Source organism: Athene noctua, chromosome 4 (assembly GCF_965140245.1).
Source record: "Athene noctua chromosome 4, bAthNoc1.hap1.1, whole genome shotgun sequence".
Taxonomy (NCBI): Eukaryota; Metazoa; Chordata; class Aves; order Strigiformes; family Strigidae; genus Athene; species Athene noctua.
The window spans coordinates 83,646,301-83,667,190 of record NC_134040.1 but is presented as its reverse complement, the minus strand read 5'-3'; the positions used below and the strand labels follow the sequence as shown (position 1 = coordinate 83,667,190).

At 35.1% G+C, this 20,890-nt stretch overlaps 1 protein-coding gene across 1 annotated transcript in view; it reads right to left on the bottom strand.

The window, feature by feature from the left end:
• The window catches only part of SGCZ (sarcoglycan zeta), a 506,757-nt gene that overhangs the window by 1,850 nt on the left and 484,017 nt on the right, over positions 1-20,890 (bottom strand). The window contains exon 7 of the mRNA XM_074904117.1: positions 9,008-9,131. Coding sequence (XP_074760218.1) covers positions 9,008-9,131 — 124 coding nt within the window. The remainder of the gene's footprint in view (positions 1-9,007; positions 9,132-20,890) is intronic.

The window sequence follows — 20,890 nt, the reverse complement described above, 5'->3', positions numbered from 1 at the left end:
TCTGTAAATTATATGACAAAGGAATGATGTATTTACAGACACGTACGTACATTGCTGCTTTAAAAGTCCAGTATCATAGATCTGAAATAATTAGGAGTCAAAATCCCCACAGAAATAATTTAGATGGAACAAATGTGGATGGTGTTGGGAACAATTTAATAATGTGCTGCTAGAATTACAACTGGAAAAAAAAAAAAAAAGATTACACATTTGAAAACATTCCAGCTAGGAGTAGCTATAGCAAGAATAATAAGAAAACAAAATAATGGGGGAAAAAAAAAGAATTTGATAGCAAATAGAAGCTAGGAATTGGTAAAATGGAGGAAGGAAACAAAGGACATAATCCTCAGTCAGTGGAGTGACGACGAATAAAAAGTACTCTTTCACTTCTCCTATTAATAAAAGAAATGTTAACAAGTCCACTATTAATGTAGCACTGGTGGAGTTATCAGTAGTATTGCAAAAATATCCAGTAGCATTCAACTATGTAACTGTAAGTCTAACTTTTATACTAAATAGTGCTCAGCACAGTTCTGTACTTGGAGAAAGATCAAGTATTGATACCAGAACATGACTGTGATAAAATATTTTCAATTTCAACAGTCACTCAACAGGATATTAAACATGAGCCAATAATGTCTTATAATCAGCAGCTCTTGATAACTATTAATGAATAGATCTCCAAAAAAATATATCTGAGTAACCTTTGGGACTTTTAATACTGATATTTAGTAATATCTTTGATATACTTGGAATATCAACGATAAGAAAAATATATTTCTATTTTGTACAGAAGCAGGAGATATTAGACTATTATATGTGTGATAATAAAAGACACTTCAGTGTAGAAGACATATATGTAAGAAAATCCAGCAGCAGTGCAAGATGATTAGCTGTTTGTACTTTTGACAGAGTGTGTGACTGGCCATTTTAACGGTTTAACTGCAGTAGTGATGGGGAAGGATCCTGAGAAATCTGTAAATCAAAATTAAACGGGTTCTAAAAGACATGTCTTGATTCAAACAAGAATTAACTCAGGAAAAATCCGTAGCCCTATGTGTCAGAGATCAGGCTAGATTAAAATCTCTTGAACTTTAATATCTTTTTTTTTTTTTTCTAGGAGCTCAATATTTTTATGTGTTCGTTTACATCAGACAGATATATTTCTGCAACTCCTCATTGCAGATGTTCTCCAGTGTACTGCTCTAAGACCAGTGGACCTCAGTCCAGTGTGCATTAAAATACAATGTAACTCGGCTATTTTGCTCATTAAATTAAATGATCTTTTTAAGCATATCTGTACCTGCTTTTCCACTGGCGCTTACAAATTTCACACTGTGATGTAGAGCAATTCAGGTTTTTCTGGTGTCACAATCCTGAGCAGTGCCTATGAGGTGCTGTTCCAGCACGCATCCCAGAACATCTGGTGAGCAATGTAAATACCAGTGTATGGTGTCTGAGAAAAACTGAAGTGGCTTCTTGTGAGGGTGTATCTGCTGCGGTGAGTCTAACAAGTTCTGTGCCTTTGCAGAAAATCGGGAAGGCTGTGCAATTTAAACAGACACCTATAGCTAATCCCTGGGGAAGCCTGAGACGAAGAGGATTAATAAGGATGGCTTAAAGCTAGCATTAAAATCTACTGTGTACCCATGCTGTCAAGGTTATAAATAAAAGACTAAATTCACAGATGCAACATTGCTATTTATTAGTTAAGCAGGGGTCCGAATATATCGTCGCAGTAGCCCGGTACATAAGGAATTTCAGAGGAGCATAGTCCATGTTTGAAGATATACCCTCTCCCCCCCTATCATCTACTAATAACTGAAATTCATGCTGAAAAGTCCTCTAACATCAGTAAAACTTAAACTACTTACCATTTTATGCCTGATGTTATGAGGTATTTAAAGAGAAAGAAAGCAGTCGCAATACAACAAACCAAACAGTATTATGTTCCCAGGGTACACTGTTGCTAGATGACAGAGTTAATCGACGTGCTTGCGTACATGGTTTTTCTTTACTCTTCTGTGTTGTGCAAGGTGTGAGATAAGCCATTCAATACTTCATACGCATCAAGGCCGTGCAAGCCAGTCGTGCTCTTTCTGAGCGTCTCACATCTCAGCAGATAAATAGGCAAGGATAAAAACAAAACTTTCATCCATTCTTGAAACATTGTAGGAGACTGACTGGGAGATTACAAAATGGAAAAGGCATCAGCTACTCAGAAAAATGCTGTTTTAACAGAGAACGGAGCACTGAGCAGCATCATTCCCTCTAAATACTTAAGGTTTAGAAATCCTAGATGATTGCTTTGTCTTGTGCATCTTAGTGCTGAGAAAAATATATTAGCCCTATAATATTTAAAAGTAGACCTGAGAAAAATATATTAGCCCTATAATATTTAAAAGTAGACCTGATTTCTGACTAATTAAAGTAGCCAACGGAATCGGCATGTAGGGCATGTGATAGGAATGGAAAAGTTGTACTCGTTTTACACACATTTTTTACTAACGGAGATGCACAAGTCATCTGCTCATCAGACGGTGTTGTTAATCTGAACAGTGAGAGGGAAAGGGGGAAAATATAGATTATCTGTACCAAAGAACTAAATTGAAGAAGAGAACTTTCAATAGGCAAGATACAGGCATGAGATAAAAATCAAATATTCCTACAAGCCATTTCATACCGAGATATGAACCTGCCATGTATAAAAGTTCTCCACTGGGTCCTTGACTAAGTCTTCTCAAGAGAGGGCATCATAGGCTAAACTGATAAAGCCAAATTAAAGAGTTAGGATTTATAAACATTGAATAATGTTCTCTATTCATGCACGTTTGATTAGGCAGGTAAGTCTATAGAGCTGCAAAGGCACATTTCAGGGTTAACGTAGATCAGAAATGGCAGAAAACTGAAGGAAGTGTAGAAGAAAAGAAGGAAAACTGAAAGTGTGGTGTTCATCAACCAGTATGAGGAGATAGTGTAATGACATCTCACTACGTAAACCTTTTGGATTCCCTTAGGCTCTTTAGAATCAATCTGAATTATAACAATGCAAGATTTTGTATAGTCTTTTTGCTCTTATAAGCATACATACAAAGAGGATTATATAGATGGCGTAACTAGACTCAGTATATAATTTTTATATTCTGGTATGTTTTAACATTCAAGGTGAAGTTGAATTATAGGACATACTGAAGGACTTCAGTTCATGTGGGCCATTTGGTCTAACAGTTATCTGTGCTTTTGACTTGTATTTTAAAAACATTCCCTTAAACTAGCTTTCATTAAATCTTAAAAGCAGTTCTGAGAAAAAAAAAAAAAAATCATAATGGAAAATTAAAATCTTAAATTGATAGCATATATATCGTAAAATCAAAACATATCCTGGCACAATGTCTAGAACAATGTCATAATGATTAATAGTATTGAGGAATAGTAAAACAGTGAAATGCATGTGATGGGTAGGATGAACCTGAGTATACTAAATATTCAGAGAAGACCAAAAGATCTAACACAACTTGTGTCTTGAAAACGTATTCTCTTCAGGAGTAGGATCAACTGACCACAAGACAAATAAGACCTTTAGGTCACAGCGTGGTCTGCTGCAGTGAATGTTCTTTTTCTAAAGAGTATACCTGATATACCTGGACAGAGCCACCCTGGCAAGATTCTTCTTTTGTTAACTTTGATCCTATCCCCACCTCCATGTTTTGCCTGGAACTATTGACAACAGAAAGTGATTTGGGAAAAAAAAAAAAAAAAAAAAAAGTTAAATAGAACATTGTACGTTAGTGAAGTGTGCAGTTCCTGCCTGAATGGGAAAATTTATGGTTTGATTCTTCAGTATTGAAGTGGTGTTTATGAGAGGCATGTTTCAGTGTAAGTGCACATTTTTCTAAATTCACGTTAAATAAACACAAGCATGTATTGTAACTTCTTAGTTATAACTCCAGTGAAATTTTTATGGGTGGTTACTGAAGAAAAAATTTTCTGTTATATATATTTTTTCTATTAAGGAAATAATTTTCAGGGATGGTCAAATGGGGTTGCTGTGAACATTGACCAGCAGAGGTCTACAATCTCCGGTGTTTATGAAATGACAATGGTAGTCTCATAATTCTGTTGGATTCCACCCAAAGCCTGGCCAGGGCTCAGTGGGGAGACCCAAGGGAGTTTCTAACAAGGCCAAACACTTGGGTTCTCAGCCTTGAACATGGCTGAGCCAGGAAAGTTGGAAACATTCTCATGACGTTTCATCCTCACTGCTGATTACATTTTCTCTAAGCTACGTCTTTCACTAGTGAGCATACATATTTCATTAATGATAAGATACTAATAAATAATGGTAATCCAGATTTTACTAATTAACAGATACTAATAATGTTTGGTTGTGAGGTTCATCTAGAGGTCAGCTTTGTTTCAGGGCCTATTATTCAGGCCCTAGCACTACAACTGGTTAATGTCATGAAAAATGTCTGTGAAAAAAAAATGCAGCACACATTTCTTAGACAATTTTTGGTGAACAAACAGTGAATCTTTGAGGTCTAGAGCTCATTTTTTATTGAACTCACTTCACCTATATCAAACATTTCAATTTTTTCTTGAAAATGTTTAATCTCAGACAAACATAACTCATCTGAATTGAACTAATCTAGGAAATGTTGTTGCCTTTGATCAGCCATTCCTCTGTAGTCACGGCAAGCAGCTTGCAGGACAAGGTAATTCAATTTCAGTGTATTTAGATAATTTTAAAAAGCCTTTTTTTTTTTTTTTTTTTTTTTTTTTTTTTTTTCTGTTTGAGAAGAAAAAAACATCCAAAAAACCCCACCAAACCCAAAGCTTTAAGATGATACTGTAGGTTGGGTTTACAATTGGAGATTATACCAGTTTTAGTAAGTATTAATCTCTGTGTTAAATGCATCTCCTGGATTTAGAGAGAGAACCAGATAGGATTATACATCAAATGTTAGTACTATATGCATTTGTTAGTCTCCACAAAATAATATTGGGTGTCTGCTTCATAAACTGTGTTGTGCTAAAATGATAAATATAAACTTGGTCTCTTGCCTGCTAAATATTGTCTGATAAAGAGTATTGTTCATTTTTAATGTGACAGTTATAAGTGTCACCGAGGGATCAGCCTCATTATGCCAGAAACAACCAAATATAGTCCACAAATGATTCTATGGAGGAGTGTCGTTTGTACAAGGGCATACAGAAGTAAAGAGGAGAAAGGTCACAGGGTGATGAATAGAAATAAGTTTGTGAAAATGAGAAGCTTCTGTGCATCTTTCTCCTTTAAAGTCTAAAGACCTTACTTGGTCTTTGATAGTCAGTGGGACGCAGTGAAAGTGCAGAGTCTAGTTTAGATAGAAGCTGCTTGCAAAAGTACACAGCAGCTGCACGAGACTCGGGAGCTGAGGCTAGTTAGCAGCCTTCTCCTTCAAAGGGTGATGTATTGCCCAAACCATCAAAATTAGTTAGATCAATGAGTGGACAACATCAGATAATCCTTTAAGCTTGTTATCATGATACGATAATGTATTTCAGGTTCAATTCTAACATATTTTTATGACTAGCAAAATCTAGTATCTACGGAATTCAAAATTGATCTGTACTTTTGCATTGTGTTTATATGTGAAAGAAGCAGTAGTCAACGAGCATTTCTGCGGAATTTCAAGACCAGAAATGTTCTCTTTCTTCTGAGGCGAACCAACAGATTCAGCTAGAGCCTAGAGCTTCACATTTCATTTTCCTTGTAAATGATTGCTGCTTTAAACCATTGGTTATGGTTTATTTATAGAATAATACATAGTTCACAATTAAATGCCAAGCTATAATTGAATCAAAGGATTCTGCTGATGCCTCCACTCACACGGGTACAGCTCAAGAGCTTTATAAAGGGCATCAGAATCTGAGTCTAATTTACAGCCCCCAGTATTCAGTCTGGGGTCATGCATTATAATGCTTAATAGGGCTAAAAGGATTATTATAATACTGCAGTAAATAAAAAGAAAATGTATCAAACAGCAGAATTCAGAATGCTTGCAGAGGCTTTCAGTTTATGATACAGAGATTATACTGCATCAGAAATAGGGCTAGAATAAAAGTATTTTATAAATAAGTTTGTGTTCCTAAAAAAATATTCTGAAGTTATTCTTAAATAAAAGGAAAATATATGTTTCATAGATTAATCCACAGTAAATTAATAATGTTCTGTTGCATGGATATAACTGGTTCATTCCAGATGCCACATAGCTATTTTCTGGCATCATAGGGTAATAATTATGCTATAGAAGGAAAATATTAACTCGCATAACTCTGATGGTTTTTTGAATAAGCTTACAAACATTAAAAAGTTAAATTTAGTTAACCAGTGTGAGAATAATACAAAAATCTTGTATATTTTCTAGTATAAAAACATGTCCTAGCACAAAAGTGGTTCATAGATCCAATTCACAGACAACATTATTTATTCAGGAAAGAAACTTGACTGACAAAGCATACGTTTTTAGGCTAAAATGAAGATTATTTTTTTAACACTGATTGTTTTAGAATTTGTTTTCTTAAAAATGAGTAATGATAATCCCTTCACACTTTTTTCAGTACTGTCTGCTAAGTTGTGATGTATCCGTTGGGCTGTAAGTAAGGACACCAATCAATAGACATTCTATCCATGAGATGTCTACACTGGTTCCTCACACCAGGCTGTCCTTAGCCCAGCAATTCCCTAATGTAGCCACGGTAACATTGCACAACTGGTGATGATGTGGAAGCTCATTGTATGCCTTCTAAAGTCTTTCTGCATTTTTATCTGACCCTCTCCAGTGTAAGATATAAACCAGAGAACTATAAAGGTATTGGTCATACCTCAGGATGGAATTTCTCTGTGGATTTGGGGTACAGTTCTTTACAGATCTTACTGGAATTGCAAGCATTCAAGAAGTAATTAGACACTTTGAATGTTGGATGTATGTTTATAGAACAGCTCCTTGGGAAAGAGTGGGGAAAAGTTGGGAGCTTGTTTTCTGATAACTATCAGCCTAACCTCTATGTGGGAAATCACAGATGCGTAAACAGGTAGAAGAATATGATGATTTTTAATATGAAGGGCAACAAAGTCTACTTCACACTGGCATTTCTTTTTTTCTACAAACCACTTTATACTGAATTAAATCCCAGTTTTGAATAATACATAATACAGCCATGATAACTTTCTGGGGTTCCCATTCTCAAAGTCCAACTGAGGTCATAGGACATTATTTCCAAAACTACTTTCTCAATAAGTTGTAGTAAATACTTTGAGAAAAATTAGAAGTCATGTAATACATTCATAGTATTGATATAGACAAAAATGCCTGATGAATCCACGGATTAAATATTTGTAAAAAGCACCACAGAGATATACAATACTAAACGAAGGCATTATAGATACCACCATTGCTTAAGGGATCATGGGGGATCGAGGTAAGGTAACAGTCTCTTTGTTGTTTGTTTTGTTGTTGTGGTTTTGGTTTTTTTTTGTTTTTTTTTTTTTTTTCTAATTTTCGTTTGAGTATTACTTTTTCCATCTGTCAATATCATGAAGGGAAAGAACAAAGAAAAACATTTTATGTGAAAAATTTATGTTAATAAATGGAGGAAACATACTAGATTGGGCCAGGTGGGGATTTATGGAAAGGAATCAGGAAAGGTTACAGGAATCTATGGCCCCTGCAGTAAAAATGCCCACAGAAAGAACAAGGTATTTACTATTAAAGAGAATTAGATTGTCCTTCATGCTATCTCAGCAACTTTAGGAAACAGTAACAAAGACTTCATATTTAGTGAGGTGGTAAGTAAAGAGAGACTGTGGGAAGAGCTGGCTTTTGGAGAAACTCAGAAATAAGATGGGACATGTGGTATATAAATATTTGAGGCTCTGAATTACAAAAATATTGTGCTTTAATTATGTAGGTCAGATACTTGCTTCAGTAGAAAAATGTTATCAAAGTTAGGCCTTTGATGCAGTATATTGGCCAAAAATGTTCCTGTCTGCTTTGTAATACAAAGAGTTTGCATTGCAGGGGATTATCTGTCACAGATGTGAATGCTGGCTTTGTTTGTTGTCCGTTTATTTGGCTAGTTTGTAAAGTATCGAGAAACGTTTGGTAGAAAATCCACAATGCATAAAGAGCTGCATTCCAAATTAAATATTTACATTAAACAAATGGTTTTCCAAAAATGCTGTAACCTGGCAAGTCCCACTGAGAGCAATTTGAAAATATGATCTGTTTCTCCAAAGTGCCTAATAGAAATCTGAGCCCTTCGCAAGTTTTTTTTAATGTTCTATAATTTTAAGGATTGAAGATGAAAGGACTCTCATACCAGTAATCTTTCATGCATGTCTGCAATACATGGATTGCCTACCAAACCAGTGACCCAATTTAAAATCGTTTTCATGAGTTTGCACAGGTATACACATGAAGAATCTATACTAAAATCTTTTAATGCCAAGCTGATCCCTGAAACAAGACACCGATGAAACTGTACAGCAAACACACCGTTGAAGTACTGTGTCACTCTTACAGAGATAATAACTGTTCAGGGGAAATAAACCACATGTAGAGCAAATTTGTTAAACCTCTTCATCATGGTTTAATGAAGTGTGAATCCAAATTAATCCAAACTTCTCTTAGTTTTCAGATTAATCCAAAGTAAACCAAAGTAACTTTTTACCACTATCACTTAGCTGTCTGTCCCACAGATGTACTGAAGGACTGGGTAGCATTTCCCTTGACTCTTAGGTTAAAAATAATTTAACTTCTCAGTGTGAATGAAGCTTAATGATTCAAATATCTGCAAAAAGCAAACAACTATTAATAACTGAGCAAGCTAAACCGAAATTACTTTACAGGCAGATGCAAAACACTTCTGATGATGTTCACCTTGCTGCTGAATAAAATATCCCCGCATTTTTTGCGTTATGCTGGGAAGAGCTGTAGAACGTTTCTCCATCAACTGAACTTACCTCCCCTTCTGTGGACTGTAAGTGCAGTTCTTTCCTACAGGTAGCCTTTAAGTCTCCTGCAGCTGCGTTGACTTGCACTCCCCTGGGTGCTTCCATCACCAAAGATCTAGTAGGAGATTCAAGTCTGAAAAACAAAAAAAATCACTAAGAAAATTCACTGAAACAAACCACCAAAACCCACCTGCCCCAAAACCCACACTGCATGTAGGTATACATGTATTTTGAAAGATAAAGAAGTAAAAATTAGTTATACGTGTGCTTCTCTAACTACTCTATGGCCTGGAAAAGAAAAAAAAAAAAAAAAGTGTATGTTTAAGTCTATTCTCATTTAAGACAGCATTTAAGCCTATACTGATATAAGCTTGTCTGCTTCATGATGCTTTCTGGCATTAGTACCTAATTTACCTGATTGTACTAATACTGAAATACAGGTACTTAAGAATTCACATATCCCCGTGCTTCTGTAATGACAGGTTAATAACTAAAGTCTGTTTAGTGACCTATGAGAAATATTCAACTAATTAAAAAGAAAACAAAATGCTTAAAAAGTTTTAAATAATGATGTAAAACTGTATAGAATGACTTTGCCTTCACAGTCTTATCCATATTTTGGGTAGGTATAAACAGCATTATGTATGAAGAGAGGAAAAGAAAAGCTATCTCTATTGTTGTGGGGGTTTTGCATGCTTTTTCTGTTCTGCAAAATACTCATTATAATCATTAACCCTGTTATAACAGGGTTAAGACGTGTATCATTGTGTCTTGGTATCTTTCCTCAAAGCAACTATTGTTCTGCTACTGTCAGTTCTTCTATTTCTCTTTATCCTATACTCACAATCCTCCATCAACCTTAATGCAGAACTGCGATACTTTCTTAGCTATGTTATCTCATAGTATTTTACAGGTTCCTCTGGAAAGAGAAGTACTAGTGCAATGATTTAGTAGAAGTCATGCTCACACACTGAATAGGAAAGATGATCAAATGAAAACTGTATTGAACTAAGAAAAAAAAAAAAATTTGGATTCTGGTTATGTTCAGCTGTAGACTTATTGCATAGCCCCATTAAGAGGGAGACAAATCTTTTAATCTACTTGTATTCCAATAATATAATGACAGAACACAGTTCCTCTTTACCTGAACAAAGATTTTTTGTAAAATGAAATATATGAATGATAGAAATGTCTAGAATGAGTAGCTTGAAGAAAACATTGTATATCCCTCTTCAACAAATTGTATTTTGAGTGTTAGGTCACATCCATCCAAAAATATAATGAGGTACTAGATGTATAAAGGAAAGAATAGTCTGACAAAGAATTTGCTACAAAAAAGCCAAAGGAAAGATGTGTCAAGCAATGGAACAAGAGAATTCCAGTGTATTTCAACGACTGAATTTTTAAGTGTACGGAATAGTGATGGATTATCACAAAATGCCACATTTGCATGCAAAGTCACTGAGATGGGGTCTAAGAAATATTTGTTACATGTCACTAACACTCAACAGGGAAAGGGGAAAAAAAAAAAAAAAAGGAAAACAATTATTTGGCAACACAAACTTAAAAAAGCAGGTGTCCAGATAGAGGATAACACATTTTAATTAAGTAGTTACAGATATAAAAAAAGCATACATGTGTTACATATAGATAGCAGTAGAAAAATCTGTTAGTGCTAAACCATTTTCTTTCTTTTCTTTTTTTTTTTTTTTTTTTTGACACTTTGTAGGGAGCAGTTAATAGAAGGTTCTGCAGATTTTTATACCAGGGAAAAATCTAAATATCATGAATTATTTAATCATATACATCAGTGTTTTTCAGGTGGTGGTTTGCAAACTTCTAATGGCTATAACAGCAGAAAAAAGCTTCCTAGAAACCAGATAAAGTTTATAAATTAGATTTTCTGAAGTATTCTGTGGCCTCAATTAGGTTTTACCTTGAATTGAAAAGGAAACCGAGCTGCATTAAATGTTCGGTGATTGGATACTTCCATTCCATATTTTTCAGCAGCATATTTTTGCAAGTTATAACCCACTTTCTGGGAATATTAACACTTCTCAGTGGTTTCAGCTGCCATTTCATAATCATGAAGACAAAAGTGCCCTTAACTACACTGATTGCATCAAATTGATGGGATTAACAAAGTCAGAATTACTTCTCGTTTCATAACATCAAAACCACACTCAGACCTGACTGAAATTTGCAGGTGGACAGTAAAAATCTTAGGAATATCTTTCAAGAAACTATGATTTTGTTTAAAGAGTAATTTATTCCCCCCCCCCCAACACATGAGACAGTGTATAGCTCAGAGCTGCTTCATCTGGCTTCATCACCTTTTTTCATGAACTACATTAACTGATTTAATGATTTCTAGTTTGTCTAGAATGAAGACATTTGGGCAACTAATCTCTGAACTTGAGAAGAAGTTGTTAATATCAGCCTTCTATTTCTTTTTCAGACAACAGATCTTTTTTAGTATCTGATTTTTTTGATTTTTGAAATTTTGATTTGAAATCAAATAAGGTGATAGAAATGTCAACGAAATGTAGATGACCAGCAGAGTAATTTTTAAAATATCACCCACCTATTCGTAAAATTGAACGCCTAAATCTGTTTCGCAGTTACTAATTTACTTCTCTTATTATTGTTATTCTTTGGATGATCTACATCTGAAAGATGACTTAGCTACGCAATCTGCAGCATGTTACTGGAAACGCAAAAGTCTGTATACATATAGAGATTATCTTCTCAATGCTCTGAGATAAATTAAGTTTGATATGCAGCTGCTTTATAATATTTCTTCATCATATTTCTGAAAGCTTTAATCTCTACTATAAACTTATTGTAATACTCCACATAGTAATCTTCATCCCTCCAAGGAAAAGTGCATTATTACAATAGCACATTAAGAATTTGCTTTCCTTTCAGATTTACTGATAGCCTGTCACAGTGGCATTTACATCTACAGGTGAATTCTATTCATATAATTTAATTTTTCTTCCCCAAACAACAAACAGCTATGATGCAAAAGATAACTACTGCTATTATTAGACAGAAAATACAATACTGTCGGAAAGACAAAGAGGCTTCTAAAAAGAGGCTTTTAAATAATATAATCTGTCAGTTCACTATACGTGATGCAGACAGATGATCTATCCAAAGAAGGGCTTTTTTATTTTCAATTATCAATGGTTAATTTGTGAAAAAATATAAACTTCAGAGGATCAAAGCTATATGAATTTGAGTTGAATTCATTAAAGAATTATTGATAATAAAAGGAAACTTTTCAAATATCTTGAATATGTTCCTTTGAAGGTATTAAAATATTTCTCATCAGAAATGCAGAAACGTTTATTTTTCATTTCGTATTTTCTGTTTACAAGCTGACCTAGATTATACTAGAGAAAAATAATTTTTAAAATTAACCAAAAGGTTTTATTTTGGGTTTTAAGAAATATTTTAGATTTTTCTCTTGCATATCCCTCCTACTCACGTGGGATATAATTTATCTGCGTTAATTTTGCTCTGTTGGCTAGCAGAAGGCATTTCTTAAAATAGAAGGAAATAGAAGATTCCTCTGTGCAGATGTGAATAATTTATTTGCTTCATATCTATTTAAGCACTGGATCCAACCCATGCTACTTAGTAAAACCACTGATATGAACCTCTACCAAGGTGGAATTTGTATTCAAACAGGGGATTAAAAAATATGTTGTTGACTAGAGACTGCACATGTAAAGCAGGCACTCATTTCCCCATTACTGGCATCTCTATACTTGGGAGTCAAGAAACACTTCAATACTTCGAAGGATTTATATATGAGGGTCTGGTCAGCAAACATTGTTGCGGCTTTTTTCATTTAGCATAGGAATCCTGTGATTAAAAAAAAAAGTTTTGCAACTATAAACCCGATGATAAACCTACACACTGACTTGGTAATATTTGTGCAGCTTTCTATAGATTAAAATAATTGTGACATCGATCCTGTGGTCTGGAGGTGAAGAGTTGTGGCAGACTGGGGCTGTAGAAAGCAAATGGATGCACCAAGCATCTCTCTATTCTTCTTTCTATTTCTTCCTTGTAAACTAGCACTCTCAACTCCAAAACCCCATAGAACACAGGGCCTTCCTCTTCCACAAGTGAAATAATTTTGTCCCAAATTAGAATTAAGTATTTCTTTAAAAAACAAATTTTGAAAAGGTTGTTTTCCAGAAACCTCAAACAATTTAAAAGACATATTCTTTCCATTTATATTATTATGAAAAGAACAGCTGGTTTCCCCAATCGATGTTCAAGGAAACTGTTTTCAAGAATCCTCCAGTTACACCAAGAGTCCTTAAAGGAGTCCACTAAACACTGATGGTTCTAGATAAAATTGGGGTTTCCATTCCATCTATTTCCTGGAAGTCAGGCTGAAAACTCCAGTAGTATCCATAAAGAATAATCAGGGTTTTCTATGATCATGGTGACAAAACCCCTTTTTTAAAGATACTGTATCTATTCAGACAGAGGATTCTTTATTACTTGCATTTAATATCACATTGGGAATGAAAATAAAATTACTATTCACTACGTTCAATCTCATCACTTATACTATTTACAAGATTATACATGCACTTTTTGACATTTATGTAAAAGTGACCAAAAATATCTTTTTGACCCATTTACATGTGCATCTCTGCACATGTGCACCTCTAAGATGCATATGAATCACTGACAGAATAGTTATTTTTTCTCAAGCTTGTCGTATTCTTATACGTTTAACCAAATACTTATATTTTCAGGATGAAATAATTTTTTTTAACTGAAATGCAAGAGTAAATGTGCAGGCCTCATGAATCCTTAATGTTGTTCACTGATGATCAGCTATCCTTTAGCAAAAAGCAAAATTCTCATATATTCATTGGAAGCGCTCTGATTTATATGGGAACATAAAATTTAAGGGCACAATTTGGGTCTCTATTTTGTGACTTTACAATGAGAGTCTTAAGTAAGAGAAAGTGGAATAAATGTTTTATGGAATAGCTAATGGACTAAACCAGTAAATATTAACAGGACTTTTTTTTTTTTTTTTTTCCCCCCCCAATATCCAATTTTGCCACTCATGGACAATAAATTTAAATAAAGAGGAAACTTTGTTGACTTAAATCAAAACAGTAGAATGGCATTCAGTATATCATTTCTTGTTATGCCCATGCTCTGCAAGTCACTGACTTCAGCATGTGTCAGCACACCCTTATTATAACTCCTGAAATTCTCATTAACCCAGAAACCACCTCACGGAGCTCAAATCTGAGTTCTAATTGCCCTGTACATGCCACTGGTTTCAGTTCAGCGGGTCTGCATTATCACAGAGACTCCTGAAACAACTGAATATTTTAATGCTATTTGACACAGATGATAAATCAGAAAAGCAATTTCCCCACATAGGGAAATAAAGGATCTGTTTTGACAATATAAAAAATATTAGCTACTGATGAGGAAAAGTTTTTCAGTTACGTTATTAAAGGACTAGAACAAGTGAAGAAGTATCAAGAAAAGGTGAGGAGTGCTGGAGAGAGCAAATGCTTAAACCAAGAGCTTTACAAAATAAGTGATGTGAGGAAGATTAAAGAGAAATTAATGCATGGCTGTTTCTTAGAGCAGGTGAGGGCACAGCCAGAAGAGCTAAAGACAGGGAAAATATCAAAATCAGGAATAATATTAAGAACATAACAAACCAAAAACCTAACTGGAATCTCAGGGAGCAGAAAAATCATGCATTCTAGAATGTGAAGTCCACTAAAACTCAAACCTTTGAAAATTAAGAAAATTAGTAGAAATAGGAGGTTTAGAAGGTGAGCTTTCATTTCTTAGAGAAATACCGCAACATGCTTGAAGTCTAAACTTTCATGCTGTTAGACAAAGATCTGCATAACGGACAATGCAAAATAATCTCTTAAGGAAAGGTACAGGAAAAGGATTCCTCATAACCCTGAGTTCTTATAGCTACCCTCATTCCACCCAAAACATTCGTCTTCCCATAACCTTCTTTACTTTTGTTATGACCTCAAACCCCTTCTACATGTGCCCTGCCACTCTGCTAAACATCCTTACATAAAGTTGATTTTCTTTCCAGAAATAGCTCCATCACCTGAGTTGTCTTTCAGAATATATTTTCTTAAAATAGGAATCTATCTTGTCAGGCAGAGATTGAGGCAACGTGCCCGCAGAAAATGCTCAAGTGGCTGTCAAGAGTAAGATTTGTACATAAAGTGCCTGGGGGAGGCTGAAGAGCCAAACTGGGCTCTTTGAACAACTTGAAACACGTTAGAACTGGTTGACATAAGATCTCAGTTTTGAAAACCATTAGCTTCCTGTGATAAGGAAGTGACAGTCCAGACCACCTGTAATTTTCTAATGATATTTTCAATATTGTTTCCCTAAAGGGCCTTAAGCTGATATAAATGGATATATTTTAGCTGAGACAAACTGTGACAGAGTTTTGATCCACATCTTGAGGAAACTGCATCTCACGTGGAAAATTGTTCTGCTGAAATTCCTTTGACAGGTGTGCTTCAACCTCTGCAGATGAAGCATAGCAGAGAGCTTGGAATATACTCTCCAGTGGCTTGTACTTGGACTGTATCTAAACAGCCCAAGAAAAAAACAGCCTATCCAAAAAAACCCAACCCCCAAACCAGAAAAGGTTTGGTGAATTTTCTTTCAGTAGTGAATTTGTTGGGGCAAGCACAATTTTGGAAAGAATTAGAGGTTTTTTACTGCCTGCAATACAAAATAGAGTGGCAGACTATGAAGAAGCCAAATAGCCTTTTTATTTCTTTTTGTCAGTGAATTCTATCTTGAAATACAATCGAGAATAGAATGAAAATTGCAGGATAAGACATGTAAAATCATTAATTTTTCTCAGGCTGCCTCTGGAATTCTGTGTATAATTGTAGATATAAGCAATAGGAGCTGTTTGGTGGACTGTGGAACTGATAGTTTTATAAACTCATGTAGTCATCCACCACACAGCCTCCATCTTCTGGACCTCCATTTTCTTCTACCCAGCCTGCATGATCTTCAGATCCTTTGTTTGGCTCCAACATGGTACCCGAACCATACTCTCTGCATCCACAACCACAACCCTGCGAGAAACTACATGTCTTCCGTGGACGATAGCCACGAGTTGACCATGAAGCGAGGTATGTCAGATGTTGAATGTATTCTGAAGCCATGTGTGTACAAATGGATAAGCTGACAGCAGTAAATACTAATAATACTAGCTGATCTGTTAGCATCTCTAGTCAGGCACTGGTTTGCAGAAAACACGTAGAAACTTAAGGATCTTTTGCCCTTCTGTCAAATATAGATGAAACTGCCTAGCTGCTTCACAAATTGTCAGGGAGACAAGGGAAGAGAATATATAGACAGCAAAATTAAGAAGCCTTGTTGTCTTGGGAAAGTGGTTAAAGATTGGCGTAGAAAATGGAGATACTCCTGGGAAGGGGAAAAAGAACAACTAGAGTGAAAAAAATCTCGGGAGAAATTTAGTATAAAGAAATTAAATGTTGCTCAAATGAAAAAAAAAAAACAAACTTGTTATTACTGCAGTAGTGAGCTTATTCACTTAAAATCATAAGAAAGACAGGAAATGAAAATATTATGGATGTTACAGCAGCATCACTTGGCTTTAATGATGTATAGTACAAGTTTTATGGACTATTTCATCAGAAAAACTACAGCAAAAAGGAGTATGCAGGTATGGTAGAAGAAGACGGTATTTGGTTAGAGTCCGAAGCATTTCAGAAATGAATTCTGGTGTCACTAACATCAGCCCCTAGTCATGGACTATTGTTCAATTTCTATTAAAAAATTAGTCAAATACTTCTACCTGGAATATCTGTGAAAATGAAATAACCTGACATTTACTTTCGTATCTAGTTCTGGACTGGAACTATGCGGAACTAAAATTTCTTGAACACACAGCACCAGCTTGGTTGTGAAAGTGGTGTAAGAGCCCCGGGGCAATCGCAGATGTAACAAGCCGCGCTGGAGCCAAGAGCAGGAAGCAGGGCCCCACTGAAACGCCAAACATCTCCCCCTGGGACTCAGCACCTCTGCCAGTCACAGCTGCTGTTAGACCGGACTGGGCTTCATGTAAAAAAAGATCCTCAGCTGCCTTCACACTAATCTGCGGAGCGTGAAGTTGCCTTGTCTGTCATTAACTCGGCACTGCGCAGATGCTTTCTATTGCTCCAAGCTTTATATGGGCTTTGAGATAGGATTCATAGGGTAGTATATTTACATTCAGAACCCTGTTAGCCTGAGACAGCTATGCTTGGAGCTCATATGTGTCCTCCTGAAACCATGGCATGGCATAATCGTAAAGCAAACATAATCCAGTCACTGATAATAAAGAATTTTTAGTTGTTCCTGTTGTTCCTTTTGAAAGGCTATTCTAGAACCTCTTGCATCAAAGAGGCAGAATGCTAATTCCTGTCTAATTCACCCAATATTCACCATCGTACTGCTGAGTTTCACAATACTTTTGTTCTAATACTCAAGATCTGATTTCCGGTGCTTCCAAACCTGCGTACCTCTTTCTAACACAAAGAGTTATTAAAATTGAAATAAGATCCATCCTGCAGAAACTCTCCTTGTAATTTCCCTCCAGGCTGAAGGAGGGATTTGAACAATACATGCTTATTACACACCACTTAAAATTTCTTTATATACCCTCTTCTCTGCCTTTTATTTTTCATTAAATATAGCACTATATCAAATACTTTATTTGAACTCCAGATGGGAGATCTACCTATTTTCTGTTTCTTAGACCAGGTTATCTTATCAAGGGAAAAACATTTCTCTGGAATGGCACAGTCTATCTACCTTCTATTTCATCCCAATTTTTACTTCAGGCCCTTAATAATTCTTTTCTTTAATGAATCTTTCAAAATAATATTGTAAAGCATTGCATACTGACGACTTCAGACTAAAGGGTCTAACATACTAGATGACTCTTTTAATCCATTTTTTCCATTCATTTCACTAGAAGTGCTACCTTTACCAAAGCATCAGTCTCACAGTGTCTGTTTTCCAGTTTGAAAGCTTCATTATAAATTTTGATTATTTGACCTTATTTCCACATTTGGTTCAGTCACATATCAGGGATAGAGATTATCCAGTCCCCTAAATTAATGACACGAAACTCAATGAATTTTGCTATCTATTGGGATAGCAATACCTTTTTCCTTCCTATCTCACTTCATAATAGAGCCTTTTCCCCTCTGCGGTGTCAAATATAATCACCATCACTGAACACTAAAGCAAATTATTCTTTCAGTTTAAGACTCATCCTAGTTACCTTTTGTTCCCACTGTGTCCTATCTGAATAATAATTATAACCTTTTATTACTGACTTTCTTCAATGTGTTTTTTTTTCTTTTTTTTTTTATTTTTTAATATATATATATATTTTAAAAAAAGAAGCTAGACTTCTGGCATTTTTTCAAATTTGTTCTACACCCATCTCTATTTTTGTATTAACATGTATATTTAAAAAAAGTAATCATATTTTCAACAGCTAGGGGTAAGACTAAGCAGTTTCTGTCAATACACAAGCCCAAACAGTGAAATAACTATTTAAACATCAAAGAGAAATTCTGAAAACATAAAGAGTAAATATTTCCACTTTATTAAAAAAGAATACTGAGAAAGTAACTAGAACCTGACATCATTAAAACAACATAGGAAGGAAGCTGAGCTTTTTTAATCTACTGCATCTTCTCCTCTTTGATGAGGTTTGGTTTATTATTTGAGTCGTGGGTAAAATAGATGAACAGAGTCCCAGTGCTTTTTCACTCTCAGCCTGCTCAGAAGACTTACAAGTTAATGTCAAAATTCCTTTCTGAAGCCTTCTCTGGCTCCAGGCTTTTATAGAATAGATATTTTGCCCTATTAGTAAACCATCCCTTAAATGCCACAAGAGATCCGACAACTCTGAGTGAAACAGTCCCCTTGTGCAAGATCTGTGCATTTTTAATTCTTATCAGAGGTAAAGTAGGATCTTAGTAGCTTGGGTGGTTCCTTGCTGCTTCATCAATTTTCAACTCATTACGGCCAGCATTAGCTCGCAGGATTAACTGATAGTCAATGGCATGCAAGGCTTGACATAGAGGAGAAAAATCCCTATTAAATTTGATCATGCAGTTATCCCCAGAGAACAACAATAAATTAATTTACCCGCTTATTAAGGAGGTTATTGAGGGCAAAGCTATCTGCATTTAACTACTGTCTGCCTCTTTCGTGCATGGATATCTCCTATTAGGGCTCCATGTTTTAATGCACTATTGGCCTAAAACAAATATTTGGGGAACTATTCTATTGGTAGTTTAGTTTTCCTAACTGTGTTCCTGCGAGAAAAAGTAGCGAGAGAAATATGAAGATTAAATTATTGAGATATAATTCATTTTCCCGATTCTCGGGCATGATTCTTTTATGCTGCTTATCCCAGCTAATGAAAGTCAGATTTAATTAGTTTTTGGAATTTGACACAAAAGGGCTCACTAGCTTTCACAAAAGATTGTAGAAAAACATTTTCTGAAAGCAAAACCTCACTATCTATTCTGTGAAAAGTAAGACAGGAGAAAGATGTGACCAAAGTGGTTAGGAAAATAGGAAGGCATTATTTTAAATCTCATCTGAATTATATTTCTACACAACACATTTTTAATAGCAAATATTACAGATGTTTCTGTCTGAAGACCTCAAAATCCGGTTACAGAACATAGAGAAGCTGAAGCAAACTTTAGATATGTGAAGCTAATATGAGTCTGACGTTTTCTTTTTGGCTCCTAGTCCAGAATAGATTGAGCTAAAATCCTAAAATATTTGGGATACACTATGAGCCTTGTGACTATCAAAATCTTAGTCTTAGTTTCATTCCCAGTAATCAAGGTGGTCAGAATTCCATTTTTTAAATTCAGTAGTAAATTGTGTTACATATCCAAGGTTATGAATAGTTTTCCAGTATCTCTTTTTAAAAAAATAAATATATAGGGGTATTATTTAAATATACTCAAATCTTGATGCCTGAGCTTTATTACTTGACCAAAAATACATATTCCAACATGAAAAATACATGATCATTTATATTTTAACTAACAAGTCTTTTATCTTTCAGCCCTGTATACAAGTATTTACTTGCTGACAAACTGTAATCACCCGTGTCCACTGAAAAAATGAACTTTAATATCAACTCAGCAAACTCTCCACTCTCCCATGTTACTGTTAATTTCAAAAGTCCCAAGGCACAGGGATGCAGCATTTGGAAAAATATATAATTTTAGGACTGCCAGTATGGTCTACTAGACACTTTGTTTAAGTTTACACTAAAACATTAAAAGTGCTCGGACCCAGGCCAGACCACTGGAATTCAATCATCTATAGAGCTCAACAGTCATAACTGAGAGTCAATCAGGAGTCAGTTACGACTCTCCCAAACAATTTGCAGGCACTGTTTAGAGGGTAGTATGAATGAAAGACCATTCTCACGTGGCATTTAGGGTGCAACTATTCTGTTTAGGAGGATAAACCGATTTTACAACATCAATGTAGTTGTACCAGTTGGGGCTGAGGCTAGAAAATGGGTTCTGGTATTTGTTTTGTTTCTGTGACAGAAGTAGCTTCTGAAGCCACAGGGAAATGTCATATTAGGGTTCTGACCTGTTTGCTTGGGTGTATCTGGAAATCATCTAAATGAAAAATCACTGCTTTCTGACAATATTTTTAAAATAGAAAAAAAAAAAAGCCCATTTATTTTTTGGGAAAATGAATGCAGGGCTTGACCTTTAAATAAAACGCAATGGTTTTTTTTTTTTTTTTTTTTTTTTATTTGTTTAACTCATT